At 44.9% G+C, this 15,258-nt stretch overlaps 1 protein-coding gene across 1 annotated transcript; it reads left to right on the plus strand.

Moving 5' to 3' along the window:
• The first annotated feature begins 7,156 nt into the window (after positions 1-7,156).
• Positions 7,157-14,575, plus strand: LOC130283209 (zinc finger translocation-associated protein-like). Its single transcript, XM_056532415.1, has 4 exons — positions 7,157-7,204; positions 10,447-10,639; positions 12,872-13,144; positions 14,411-14,575. Exons 1-4 carry the CDS (start codon positions 7,157-7,159, stop codon positions 14,533-14,535), a joined length of 639 nt encoding a protein of 212 aa, XP_056388390.1. The 3' UTR covers positions 14,536-14,575.
• Positions 14,576-15,258: the final 683 nt, after the last annotated feature.

Consider the following 15,258-nt stretch of genomic DNA (forward strand, 5'->3'; position numbering starts at 1 on the left):
GATCGATATTTCCGATGCCTTTAAGCTCCTGCCCATTATGCCTCAGCTATGGAAGTGGCACGGTATTAAATGGCGCGACAAGTATTATTTTGCTGTTAAGTTAACTTTTGGTTCCAGGAGTAGTCCTTGGTTATTTGATAAATTTGCGCAATCCCTACACTGGCTCCTGGAAAACAGGTTTGACTGTTCCCATGTCATCCACTACTTGGACGACTTTTTGTTTATTGAGCCAGGTAACGTGTGCCCCAGGGACTTGACAACCTCGTTAGCAGTGTTCCAGCAACTGGCGGTTCCGGTGCCAGATAAAAAAGTTGAGGGCCCTTGCAAGTCACTGACTTTCTTAGGTATTGTTCTAGACACACAGGTCATGGAAGCCCGATTACCGCTCGACAAGCTCTCACGTATTAGACAGACCATGCATGATCTTGTCAATTCACCCCGGGTGACCAAGGTGCAGCTGCAATCCATTCTCGGCATGCTGAACTTTGCCATGCGTGTAATTCCACAGGGTAGGAGTTTTGTTTCCAGGTTGTTAGACGCTATGAATTCTGTGCCTGGCCAAAGCGACGTAGTCATATTTGATAGACAAGCGATTGCCGATTTTTGCTATGTGGCATACGTTTTTGACTAACTGGAATGGGGTATCCTTTTTCACCCCTGGTATCGATAATGCCTCTCCTTTAGTTTTTTCCGATGCTTCCTCCTCAGTGGGTTTTGCAGCCATTTGGGAGAATCATTGGTTCTCCGGGTCTCCGGGTTTTAGCAGGTCCTCAGCATTGTTTGAATTGTACCCTATAGTTGCAGCTGCCAGTGTGTGGGGTCACCTATGGTTTAGGAAGTCAGTACTGTTTGTTTCTGATAATGAAGCTACGGTGTATATTCTACTTAAAGGTAGATCCTCATCCCCACAGGTCATGTCTTTGATGCATAAACTGGTATGGTTATCATTGTTACATAATTTTCACTTTTCTAGTGCTCATATAGATGGTGTTAGGAACACGGCTGCTGATGCACTGTCTAGGCTCAATTTTGCACTTTTCTTCCAGGTAATGCCAGAGGCCGATCCATCAGGATGCACGGTTCCAGCGTTCCACGATTTGATTTTGAACTAAATGCCTATTTGTCTGTAGGTCAGGACTTGATTAATAGTTCACTTTCCCGTAACACTCAGAAAGTTTACCGTACGGCCTTTAATCTGTTTACTAAGTTCTGTCAGTCTCACCCGCATAACGATGTCCTTTCAGTATCTTTTATTTTAGCCTTTATAGGGTTTTGCCACTCCTCCTTACGGCTAGCATATAACACCATAAAGATTTATTTGGCAGGCATACAACACTTTGTTACTTTGAAGTTCCCGGATCGGGCATCTTTGTTTACTTCGCATGCAGTTAAGGCTGCCCTTAAGGGGGTTGCCAAAAGTAGAGTACCAAAGCCTCCAGGCCGGCAGCCCATCTCGGGGTCGCTGTTTAGGGAGCTGGCAGATGCCCTGGATCACTCCCCGTTTGGTCTAGGTAATAGTTTAACGCTAAAAGCAGCCCTCTTCTTAGGTTTCTATGGCTTTCTGAGGCCGGGCGAGTTCACGAGTAGAACTAGTACCGCTCCATTTCTCAAGTTGGGACAATTGCAGCGAGCCACGGATCATTTCACTCTCGTTCTGCACGACACTAAGACATCACTTCCCGGTCAGAAGGTGCACGTCAAATATTTTAAAACCTCTCACAAATGGTGTCCGGTCTTGGTCTTTAACTCGTTACTTGCTCTTCGTGTTCATGACAGTCCAGAATGCCCTTTGTTGTTGTTTAATAACATTGCTCTTACTTCCTCAGTTTTTGTTCGTTATTTACGTGTTTTAGTTAAATCCTTAGGCCATGATGCTTCGGTCATATCCGGTCATTCTCTACGCATAGGGGCAGCCGCGTCTGCCTCTCGTCATGGTGTTCCTGCTCATGTTATCAGGAAGTTAGGTCGCTGGAAGTCCAGTGCGTACATACGTTATGTTCCAAACCCGAAATTGGAGATTCAGTGTGCTTTTGAATCGCTTGTGTTGTAATTACTAATAAAGCTTGTTTTGATTTCTGAGTTGCCTGTTTGGTTTGAGTTTTGCCCTCTTATTTTACAAGGTGTACCCTTACGCGACAGTATATGGCACAGTTCAGACTGCCTAGCCATAGTTGAGTTAGTTTTAAGTAGGTAGGCTCGCTATTTGTAGCCCCGAGCACAAGTGCGAAGGTTAATTGACTGAGTCACTTAACCTGTGTTTGTGGGAGGGGCGGTACTTGCGCTTAAAAGCCGCGGCTCCCTGTGTTCAGTGTGCCGCGGCTCTCGCGTTGTCCCACCCTTCTTTTCTTCTACTTCTTCCAAGGTATGCCCTCTTATTTTACAAGGTGTACCCTTACGTGGCAGTATATGGCACAGTTCAGACTGCCTAGCCATAGTTGAGTTAGATTTAAGTAGGTAGGCTCGCTATTTGTAGCCCCGAGCACAAATATATATATATATATATATATATATATATATATATATATATATATATATTACTCAGCTTCATAGGCTGTTGAGCCTCATCTCAGCACATTCTAAACATGACATTTTACGATGAGCTTACATTGGATATCTCACTGGCGTGGACCTCTCTTTAGATTTGTGGTTGGAGTTGAGAAGTAAACATCACATAGACGACTGAAAAGACATGTACGTCAAGTTTAACCAAGGAGGTGAAGGTAAGGGATACAGGTGGATGAATTGTGGTAACCACGAGTGAAACCCGCGACCGCCACTACGCTGGGGTTAGCTACTTGGTTCTTGGGGGGGTTATGAACCCAGGGTCGGATGGTATTAACCCTTAATGTCACGTGATGCCACTGTAGTCTTGGTATCTCCCGGGGTACTACAGGTCCGGGGAACTCCGTCTCCCCACAGGCTAGCAAGGAAAGAATGGACTCCACACTAGGTTGCAGTTTAACGGAGGCTTTACTAACTTGAAGATAGGTGGTACAATCTCCGCAGCACTCAACCAAAGTCTCCCAAAGGTTTAACAGACAGTCTCTAGAGGACCACACAGCTTGCAGTGCCTGGACTTGATATTGCATATATGCTTGGCTCTTACGTCCGGACTAGGGGTTTTAGGTCTGCGCTATATTAGGCTTGAGATTAAAGTCACTTACTGAAGTGTCGGTAGATTTGTGGCTTTTCGCCGGAAGATAGTGAATTGTCCTTTAGGAATTCTCTGATCAAGGCTGAAGTAAAGGCTTGCTATTAGTTGGGGTTACTTCATGCTTTTCTTATCTCTCTCTCTCATCTTTGCTCTCACTCCTCTGCAGATTCTTCACTCTGAACTCCACTCTGTACTCTGAACTGAATGAACTGCTTTACTTCTCTACTCCTCCACACTCCTACTCCTACTCCAGAACTCCTCTACACAGGAAATGCCACCCCTTATAAAGGGAAGGCTAAACTAAAGCCCATTGGCAAGGCAGCTGGGGATCATAGAGTTGTCTGTATCCCCTTTAGGATTTACAATAAAGTTACATACAAGTAATAACATAATATAACACCTTACACAAAAGTTTAGTCTAGCCCTCAGTCCTCCACTCTCACATACCCTGACTAGGCATGAGGTTGCTGGGTAACATACTTAAAGCTACAGATACCTAATAACAGATTATTAAGTTATAACAGTGTAAATACAAATTAGAAATGGTTGAGTCCCTGCAGGGGAGCCCCCAGAACACTGGAGGTCTCAATCTGACAGGGCCTACAATACCTTGACACAATATAGCTGTACTGGGACACCACACATGTACATCAAGTTCAACCAAGGAGGTGAAGGTAAGGGGTACAGGTGGATGAAGGAGAGGGGGGGGGGGGGGTGAGCCAATATTTTGACATACACATTAATTTCTGCTCTTAGAATGTGTCTAAGCCTGTTTTGAAGCCCTCAATTGTTTTTGCTGTGAGCAGTTCCTGGGGTAGACTGTTCTATAAATTCACATCTTGCTGCCCTGGAGACTAAACCTTTTCTTCTCCGGGCGGAGGGAGCGCCCCCTTGTCTTTCGAGGGGTTTTACCTGGAACGGTTTTTCCCCATGTTTTTTTTTTAATGACTCATTTATACACTATATAAATATATACTCATTTATACACTACACACTATATGATGACCATATCCTAGAGAGCATCAGTTCTTGTTGGGTTCTCCACAAACTGGCCCATGAAATTGTCCTGCTATAAATTGAGAATTTTTTGCGCCTTTAGATAAACCATGACTCCAATCAGTATCTTAAAAGTTACAATGTCCCATTATTCCCACTGTACCCACCCATGGGCTCTGTCATCATTGGCTCTGCACCTTCAGCGTCGGCACCTCCAGCTCTGAAAAAAAACATTTCCCTCTTGCCCTTCCTGTTTAAATATTTATTCTACCGCTGTTTATCTATTACCTGGAAAATTATGCATGGGTTATTATATCTCCTGTTTTTTACAGTTTTAGATGAACCATGACAACTTTGGCTCTGCACCTTCAGCATCGGCACCGTCAGCTCCGGCACCATCAGCATCGGCACCATCAGCCCCAGCACGTCAGCTCCGGCACCGTCAGCATCGGCACAGTCAGCCCTGGCACCGTCAGCTCCGGCATCATCAGCTCCAACAACGTCAGCTTCATCCAATTGTTGGATGTCTGGCAACATTGGCTCTGGCAACGTCGGCTCTGGCAACGTCGGCACTGGCAACGTCGGCTCTTGCAACGTCGGCTCTGGCAACGTCGGCACTGGCAACGTCGGCACTGCCAACACCGGCACTGGCAACTTCAGCTCTGCACCTTTGGCAACGGAACCATCAGCTCCAACGACGTCAGCTCCAACACCGTCAACTCTAAAGGATGACTCTTTGTGGGTTGAAGAATTTTTATGTTTAGCCCAATTTTCATAGTTTTTTGATTTATATGTTTCTGTCATTCTGTAACAGTATTCGTAGGTCCCTGTGGCCTAGCACTTCACCTGACTTCTGTGATTTAAATAAAGCTGTATCCATTTTTATCACCTGTTTAGATTGTTTATTTAATAGTTTGTGTTTATTGTAGTTGGAGTTGTCTTCAAGAAAACTGAGGGTCCTTACTATATCCAAAATGTCATACTGGTACCAAAATTACTATCTCACACAGATTTATCAAACTATGTGAGAGTAAAAGTAGAGTGATTATCCCATAACAACCAATCACAGCTCAGCTCTCACTTTATCAGAGCTCGTTAGTTGAGCTGTGATTGGTTGCTGTGGGGAAAACTTAGCTCCAGAGGTGGTCCTGCTTGAGGGGGCCTTGCTCTAAGTGGGTCCCCCGATCCCAAGTTCAGTAAACTGGAGCATAGACACTCTGCTACTTTAGGAACCACTGTGGCTTCTTGTAGCAATGAAAGGCCCCTGGACAGAGGAGGACAGAGCGGTCTGTGGGAAAAAAAAGGAGTTTGGAGACGAAAGGAGTCGGGAGGAGGAGGACAAAGGAGTCGGGCAGAGGGATCCGGAGGGGAACGTACAGAGGTGGGATTACTGGATGTCTTCTCTGATCGGAGTTACTTTTAGTTTTTTCTCTATCTGACGTAGCCCTTCAAAACTACAGTCAATACCTATCTCCTCAGAATCTGCCAAACACTTCAGTCTTCTGGATGATCTGAGGCAGATAGAAAAGAAAAGGAAGGAGAACAACACCAAGATGACACCATCTGTTAGCCTGCGGATGTAATCACTTCTATGGTCTGCAGAGTCAGTGAGTCTCTGCAAAGTCTGCCTAGCACTGTACAGAAATAGGAATGTAATGATTGATATAGATAGTCTCCTATGGGCCAGGCTTAAATCAGTAAGGTATTATGTAGGGGCCCTTACTTTTTTGATTCCCACCACTAGGTCAGTGGCCCAATGGTGTTTTAACCCTTAAATTCCTCAGTTACTTGTTGAAATTAAGAAAATGTAAGTAGCTGGTAAGGTTGGCACCTGTTTTCCTGCCTTTACACTTTTTGGGCCAGGAAACAGTTGGATATTACCTATTTTTACAACAAACATTACTATCATGTTATCCCCTATCCAAATGATGGGGGATCATGAGGGGTCTGGCCATGGGGACCCCCCACGATCTCATGGTTGGTGCTATGTGCTATGGTCACGGAAGCCTGGTGCTTCCATGATCGTGATGTCACCCTAAGCCCCCTCAATTCATGTCTATGATGGCTAGTATAGACATAAATGGAGGGGGCGTGGTGGCTGTGTTCGCCAATTATCTGGCACTGCATGGAGTTTGCTCTATGCAATGGGTAACTGGGGTGCTGTGGCAGGGATTGCGGGGGTCATTTGGATAAAGGATAATATGTCTAGCAGCGGAGTACCCCTTTAATGACCCCTTTAATCCAATTGCTTTAATCCAATTGCTCAGACATTGCGTTTTAACTATGTTTCGGCGTGATTTTCTGAAATCCCATAAAAAATTATCCGTTTTACTGGTGTAAAAAAATTGAGGCAACAGTGCATTGATTTTAAGACAATTTTCATAATCACAGTAAAAGCACCATTTTATTTGCTACAATTTAGAAAAATTGCGGCAAAAATGGGGTAAAGCAGAAACACGTAAACACAGCCTAAAAGGTAGCTTTTATTGTTAATAAACTAAAAGTAGAAAAATGAACATGCATTAACATCCTGTCTACTAATATTGGGGGTACCGTATGTATCAAACCTTTTACTCCATTATTTTGGCTGTAGTTTGTCTCTATTTTGGTGCAGGTGCTTTATAGAGACAAATAATTGCGACAAACCAAATTGAACATTTTTTTTTCAAAGTGACATTGGAAGTTGTGATTTCAGTTGAAATCATGCAGTGGTCAGGAATAGTGTTGAGCGGCATATGCCATATTCGAATTCGCGATATTTCGCGAATATATTGACGAATATTCGTCATATATTCGTGAATTACGAATATTCGTTCTATCCGAGTTGATTTTTGAATATTGCGAATTTTCGGCAATTGCGAAAATGATTGCGAAAAATAACTGATTGCGAAAATATTGCCGCGCGCGCGCGCGCGCGCGCGCACGCATGCGCAATATTACATAACGCGATAACAGAGATCGTTTCCTGGATGCTTGCCAGTGGGATCGCGAATAACCTATGCGAAGATGGTGGGCAGTAATTTCAGCGAAAGTGAGGAGAGAGTTCTGATTTGTGTAAGTATTTTCACCACTGTTAGTTAATTATATTTAACTGCATTTTAGACTAGATTAAAAGTTATGAATCATAACTTTTAATCTAGTCATGATATAAGATCATATAGCTGTGTTTCCCAAACAGTGTGTCTCCAGCTGTTGCAAAACTACAACTCCCAGCATGCCTGTACAGCTGGAGGCACACTGGTTGGGAAACACGTCTGTTGCCTGGACAGTCTGGCCATGCTGGGAGTTGTAGTTTTGCAACATCTGCAGGGCCACCGTTTTCAGACCACTATACAGGGGTCTCTAAACTGCGGCCCTCCAGATGCTGCAAAACTACAATTCTCAGCCTGCTCACTGTCCAGGAATGCTGGGCATTGTAGTTCGGTAACAACTGGCACTTCAGTTGTTGCCGAAATACAACTCTCATCATGCCTGGACAGCATCTGCCTGGACAGTTGTAGTTTTGCAGCATCTGGAGGCACACTGGTTAGGAAACATTGTCTGTTTCCTAACTTAGTGTTTCCCAACCCATGTGCCTCCAGCTGTGGCAAAACTATAACTCCCAGCATGCACTAACAGACCATACATGCTGGGAGTTGTAGTTTTGCAACAGCTGGAGGCACATTGGTTGTGAAACACTTAGTTAGGTAACAAACTCTCAGTGTTTTGCAACCAGTGTGCCTCCAGCTGTTGCAAAACTACAACTCCCAGCATACAACTCCCTGCATCCCCCCCCCCCCCCCCCCCCCTCTCCCCCAATGTGAATGTACAGGGTACACTCACATGGGTGGGGGCTTAGAGTGTGTTTCTAGCTGCAAGTTTGATATGCCGCAAATTTTCTGCCGCAGCTCAAACTCTCAGCGGTAAACTAATTTGATCCCTCGCCCGTGTGACTTTACCCTAAAAACACAACACTACACTAACATAAAATAAAAAGTAAAAAACACTACATATGCACATACCCCTACACAGCCCCCCTCCCCAATAAAAATGAAAAACGTTTGGTACGCCACTGTTTCCTAAACGGAGCCTCCAGCTGTTGCAAAACAACAACTCCCAGTATTACCAGACAGCCACTGACTGTCCAGGCATGCTGGGAGTTTTGCAACAGCTGGAGGCACCCTGTTTGGGAATCACTGGCGTAGAATACCCCTATGTCCACCCCTATGCAAGTCCCTTATTTAGGCCTCAAATGTGCATGGCGCTCTCACTTTGGAGCCCTGTCGTATTTCAAGGCAAAAGTTTAGGGCCACATATGGGGTATCGCCGTACTCTGCAGAATTTGCCTAAAAAATATTGGGGGGCTTTTTCTTCTTTAAACCCTTATGAAAAGGTCAAGTTGGGATGTACACCAGCATGTTAGTGTAAAAAATTCAAAATTTTACACTAACTTGCTGGTGTTGTCCTCTACATTTCATTTTCACAAGAGGTACAAGGGAAAAATGCCCCCCAAAAATTGTAACACAATTTCTCCTGAGTACGGAGATACCCCATATGTGGACGCAAAGTGCTCTGGGGGCGCACAACAAGGCCCAGAAGGGAGAGTGCACCATGTACATTTGAGGTGATTTGCACAGGGGTGGCTGATTGTTACAACGGTTCAGACAAAAGCAAAAAAAAAAAAAAAAACACACATGTGACCCCATTTTGGAGACTACACCCCTCATGGAATGTAATGAGGGGTGCAGTGAGAATTTACACCCCACTGGTGTCTGACAGGTAAAAGTGATCTGTGAAAATGAAAAATTTAATTTTTTTATTTGCACAGCCCACTGTTCCAAAGATCTGTCAGACCCCTGTGCGGTATTAAGGCTCACTGTACCCCTTGTAACGTTTCTCAAGGGGTCTAGATTCCAAAATGGTATGCCATGTGGGTTTTATTTTTTGCGTTCCTGGCACCATAAGGGCTTCCAAAATGCGAAAAGGCCCCCCCAAGCAAAAAAATTTCTCTCCAAAGCACTGTTATCTGTGGTGTTAGATAGAACTGCAGGTCACACAAACTACATCATCTGTACTCAGAGAGTTATCACTGTTATCTGTGGTGTTACATAGGACTGCAGGTCACATCTATACATTATCTGTACTCAGAGAGTTATCACTGTGTTATCTGCGGTGTTACATAGGACTGCAGGACACATCTACATTATATGTACTCAGAGAGTTATCACTGTGTTATTGGTGGTGTTACATAGGACTGCAGGTCACATCTATACATTATCTGTACTCAGAGAGTTATCACTGTATTATCTGTGGTGTTACATAGGACTGCAGGTCACATCTATACATTATCTGTACTCAGAGAGTTATCACTGTATTATCTGTGGTGTTACATAGGACTGCAGGTCACATCTACTACATTATCTGTACTCAGAGAGTTATCACTGTATTATCTGTGGTGTTACATAGGACTGCAGGTCACATCTATACATTATCTGTACTCAGAGAGTTATCACTGTATTATCTGTGGTGTTACATAGGACTGCAGGTCACATCTACTACATTATCTGTACTCAGAGAGTTATCACTGTTATCTGTGGTGTTACATAGGACTGCAGGTCACATCTATACATTATCTGTACTCAGAGAGTTATCACTGTGTTATCTGTGGTGTTACATAGGACTGCAGGTCACATCTATACATTATCTGTACTCAGAGAGTTATCACTGGGTTATTGGTGGTGTTACATAGGACTGCAGGTCACATCTACTACATTATCTGTACTCAGAGAGTTATCACTGTGTTATCTGTGGTGTTACATAGGACTGCAGGTCACATCTATACATTATCTGTACTCAGAGAGTTATCACTGTGTTATTGGTAGTGTTACATAGGACTGCAGGTCACATCTATACATTATCTGTACTCAGAGAGTTATCACTGTTATCTGTGGTGTTACATAGGACTGCAGGTCACATCTATACATTATCTGTACTCAGAGAGTTATCACTGTTATCTGTGGTGTTACATAGGACTGCAGGTCACATCTATACATTATCTGTACTCAGAGAGTTATCACTGTGTTATTGGTGGTGTTACATAGGACTGCAGGTCACATCTATACATTATCTGTACTCAGAGAGTTATCACTGTTATCTGTGGTGTTACATAGGACTGCATGTCACATTTACTACATAAACTTTACTCAGAGAGTTATCACTGTGTTATCGCCGTGTTAATCACTGCCTGACATTTACGTCATATGTCCATAAGGGGTTAAACAAAAGTGTGAGAATTTACTTGTTTCTTCATGTTGCAGCGTTTCCTTGAAAAGGGGTATGATCAGACGCGCTCCCAGATCGTGAAGAAGGACATTGTCCGCTCCCTAATGCGGGAGCTGAGGAGAAAACACGGCGGCAGACATGACCGCATGGCGGTCTTAAAAAAATGGTCGGACCTAAAGAGGCGACACATGGATCGGGTCCGACAAATACGGGACCAGTATCACCCAGGTAAGGTATTGGTGACAGTTATGTAAGGGCAGATGTACTGTATTTATCGGCGTATAACACGCACTTTTAGGCAAAAATTTTTAGCCTAAAGTCTATGTGCGTGTTATACGCCGATACACCCCCAGGAAAGGCAGGGGGAGAGAGGCCATCGCTGCCGGTTTCTCTCCCCCTGCCTTTCCTGGGGTCTAGAGCCCTGCTGCCAGCCCTTCTCTCCCCCTGGCTATCGGCGCCACTGCCTGTTCTGTCCCCCTGACTATTGGTGACGGCGCCCCATTGCCGGCGGCGATAGCCCGGGGGAGGGAAGGGCCGGCAGCAGGGCTCTAGACCCCAGGAAAGGCAGGGAGAGAGAAGCCGGCAGCGACGGCCTCTCTCCTCCTGCCTTTCCTGGGGGTATATCGGGGTATACACGCGCACACACACACCCTCATTTTACCATGGATATTTGTGTAAAAAACTTTTTTTACCCAAATATCCTTGGTAAAATGAGGGTGCGTGTTATAGGCCGGTGCGTGGTATACCCCGATAAATACAGTAATTAATCTTAGGGCAGATGTTGTTAACCCTATTTGTTTGTGAGTCTGACTCCAGATTGTGGTAACATATGTGGTGACCAAGTTCTGCGATTTGGGATATTAGAGATTCATTCTGTATAGAAGAGTTCGATAGCATAGCCCTCTGCACAGGTGCAGTATTCGGGCCACTTTCTCCACACTAGCCACTAGAGACTTGCACAGCAGCCACACTAGATCTTGCCTTGGCAAAGGGTAGACCTAGATTAAACTAGAATATACAGTGTAGGGGGTTGTCTTAATGCTCAGCAATCCTGATAGGCTCACCACATGTCACATGATCCTACCAGTAACCCATGGTAACAAGAGAAGTTTCATGCTTTATGCATGTGTGGTAGCCCTTGGGGGGGTGTATGATAGTGGTGGTATGGTATCGGTATGTGAAGGGTTAATGTTAACCCGATAGTTCGTGACGCCAGGCTGAGGGTTGGTATGCTGAATCAGTGTTCCGGCCTATTGCCGCCCTTCCCAGTAATGATAAGTGCATAGAATAACTGAAGGTCCACATGGTGATTTGAACTTGATTTGAACTTGAACTTGAATAACTTTTACTGAAGTGCTTGCAATATCCACGGCACAGTCACAGTCTCATACAAACAGTCCTTAGGTTGCTTAGTGACTGGCAGTAGTTGCTGACCTTGAGGTAGACATAAAGTCTATTAATTTGGAAGAGATTTGCGGATCTGTCCGGATTTAGGGGAGTTATTAGGTCCTTGAAGCTGCAGAGTGTTTGGGTGGTGATATACTCTATAATTATAATTGTTCAGCCGTTGCCGCAAGGCTCAGGCCTAACTCACTGCAATTACTGCTGTACAGGTCTTGCTTGCCTGCTTGACCAGGAACAAGAGAGAGAGAAGATGTCCGCCGCTCCCTTATATGGGCAGGGGGCGGGGCGAATCTGATTGGTCCAAACGTCTGCCATTCACCATTACATGGTGTGATGGGATTGCTTACGTCAAAGGGCCTCCAAAGGTCCTTAAGCTAAATACCATAGAGTTCACCTCGTCACATGACCCGCAGGTCCTGCAACGCTAATGTAAACAAGTAATTAACCATTTATTTACACATGTTATTCTATTTACATTAACCTATGCATAAATTAGAGATTTATACACTATAATAGAGGCGACTAGGGGTAGACTGGCTAACAGCGATCCCTAAGTCCTAGGGACTCTGGCTATGGGGACCCATGAATAAATAGGTACCGTATAGAATGCGGTAGTGGGACACCGCACATGCATTAACTCCTTAAGTGCAAAACATATGAATATGCATATTAAACAGAGTATTATGCAAAAACAGAATTAATACTGGAATCAATATAAGTGCTATGATAACAAAATATATTCTAAACCACATGTTATCTATACAATACAAGGATAGTGCATAAAAGACATTAACTTAGGACCCCAAAGGCACATGTTCAGCCGAAGGTCAAAGGCTCATCAGCAGGACAGTATTGCAGACACTGTTCGGGGACATTACACATATATCACCAGTCAAGGTATTCATCGTATGGCTGAAAAAAGACATACGTCCATCAAGTTAAACCATAGAATTAAAGTGAAGTGGTGTGGTGGGTTAAAGGGGAAGGGTTGGTATTTTATAACTGCATAGGTTATAATAACTGATTTTTAACTTCATAAACATTGTGTTATTATAGGAGCTACTCTAGCCACGGTCCGTCCAAAGCGGACCAGGCGACAGGCCGAGGCAGAGGAGGAGGAGGAGGAGGAGGGGATCATCCTGGAGGAGGAAGAGGAGGGGATCATCCTGGAGGAGGAGACACAGGAGCAGGAGGAGGAACAGCCAGGGCCCTCCCACATGGCCCAAGCCATACCACCACCACCACCACCAGCAGCACCACAGGAGGGAGAGGAGGGGAATTCCTCCCCACTCTCCAGTCAAGATGTGGCCTACACTCCAAATCAGGAGAGTAAGTATATGCACACATCCTTAGAATTTTGTATGCATAAGATGTACAGAATAAAGAGGGCAACATTCAATGTGAAACAAAACAATACAGTAATTTTATAAAGTAACATTAGCCAGTAATTCATGTAAATAAATATAAATAAATTCATGTAAATAAATATATATATATATATATATATATATATATGTATTTGTGTGTGTGTTTTATATTTTTGTTATAATACCTCAGTCATGCATCGGTATCTATGGTGAGGTCCTGAAGGTTTATGATTATAGTTTTATTTTTCTTACATAATGGTATGGAATTTATTCACTGGTGATAAGATATTATTTGTAAATTAAAATAAAAAAGTTATTAGGACAAATATATTTGTTCATGTATTTAAAAAACAAATAATTTGTTAATGTTATTTCTAAAGCATTTATACTTGATAACAAAGTTATAAATTTGTTTAATATATTGTTATGCTATGTATTGTAAGTGCTTTTACATATTGTTACGCCGAGCGCTCCGGGTCCCCGCTCCTCCCCGGAGCGCTCGCTACACTTCCCTCACTGCAGCGCCCCGGTCGGTTCCACGGACCCGGGGCGCTGCGTTACCACCTCCGGCCGGGATGCGATTCGCGATGCGGGTAGCGCCCGCTCGCGATGCGCACCCCGGCTCCCGTACCTTACTCGCTCCCCGTCAGTTCTGTCCCGGCGCGCGCGGCCCCGCTCCCTAGGGCGCGCGCGCGCCGGGTCTTTGCGATTTAAAGGGCCACTGCACCGCTGATTGGTGCAGTGGTTCCAATTAGTGTTTACACCTGTGCACTTCCCTATATCACCTCACTTCCCCTTCACTCCCTCGCCGGATCTTGTTGCCCTAGTGCCAGTGAAAGCGTTCCTTGTGTGTTCCTTGCCTGTGATTCCAGACCTTCTGCCGTTGCCCCTGACTACGATCCTTGCTGCCTGCCCCGACCTTCTGCTACGTCCGACCTTGCTTCTGTCTACTCCCTTGTACCGCGCCTATCTTCAGCAGCCAGAGAGGTTGAGCCGTTGCTAGGGGATACGACCTGGTCACTACCGCCGCAGCAAGACCATCCCGCTTTGCGGCGGGCTCTGGTGAAAACCAGTAGTGACTTAGAACCGATCCTCTAGCACGGTCCACGCCAATCCCTCTCTGGCACAGAGGATCCACTACCTGCCAGCCGGCATCGTGACACATATGCTATACAAACATACATGTTACTCTTCATTACAATTAATTCTATGCTTTTTTTTTTATCAGTTGCGCAACAATTAAAAAAGGAAATAAAAAAAATAAAAAAAGACCATGAAAAAATGAGAAAGGACATGATGAGGATGGCGCGGAAAATAACGGGATTGGAGGAGTTGATTAATAAGTTAACATAGTTTTTTTTTTTTGGTTGTTATATTTATTTCTTCTTTTTCTTTAAAAGTTAATCATAAAAAAAAAAAAAAAACGTGTGGTCTCCTTTTTATTTATTTTCTTCCCTTGTTTAGAACAGGTGACTATAAATTTCCATGTTGGCTTTTCGTTGGGATGAGTTAACAGCAATGGTCTAATGGGTCTGCAGCATGAGTGTTACGCCGAGCGCTCCGGGTCCCCGCTCCTCCCCGGAGCGCTCGCAGCGTTCTCTCATTCGCAGCGCCCCGGTCAGACCTGCTGACCGGGTGCGCTGCGATATTACTCCCAGCCGGGATGCGATTCGCGATGCGGGACGCGCCCGCTCGCGATGCGCATCTCGGCTCCCGTACCTGACCCGTTCCCCGTCTGTGTTGTCCCGGCGTGCGCGGCCCCGCTCCTTAGGGCGCGCGCGCGCCGGGTCTCTGCCATTTAAAGGGCCGCTGCGCCACTGATTGGCGCAGCAGGCCTAATCAGTATTCTCACCTGTGCACTCCCTATTTATACCTCACTTCCCCTGCACTCCCTCGCCGGATCTTGTTGCCATTGTGCCAGTGAAAGCGTTTCCTTGTGTGTTCCTAGCCTGTGTTCCAGACCTCCTGCCGTTGCCCCTGACTACGATCCTTGCTGCCTGCCCCGACCTTCTGCTACGTCCGACCTTGCTCTTGTCTACTCCCTTGTAGACTTGTGCACTAGAAAAATTTTCGTTT

This window comes from Hyla sarda, chromosome 7, assembly GCF_029499605.1.
Source record: "Hyla sarda isolate aHylSar1 chromosome 7, aHylSar1.hap1, whole genome shotgun sequence".
In the NCBI taxonomy this organism is placed as follows: Eukaryota; Metazoa; Chordata; class Amphibia; order Anura; family Hylidae; genus Hyla; species Hyla sarda.

What these genes read in the sequence shown, in the direction of transcription:
- LOC130283209 (XM_056532415.1), top strand. Translation starts at nt 7,157, where the DNA reads ATGGTGGGCAGTAATTTCAGCGAAAGTGAGGAGAGAGTTCTGATTTGT. An exon ending in AGGAGAGAGTTCTGATTTGT is followed by an intron (nt 7,205 to 10,446) that starts GTAAGTATTTTC and finishes TTCATGTTGCAG; the next exon opens with CGTTTCCTTGAAAAGGGGTA. An exon ending in ACGGGACCAGTATCACCCAG is followed by an intron (nt 10,640 to 12,871) that starts GTAAGGTATTGG and finishes GTGTTATTATAG; the next exon opens with GAGCTACTCTAGCCACGGTC.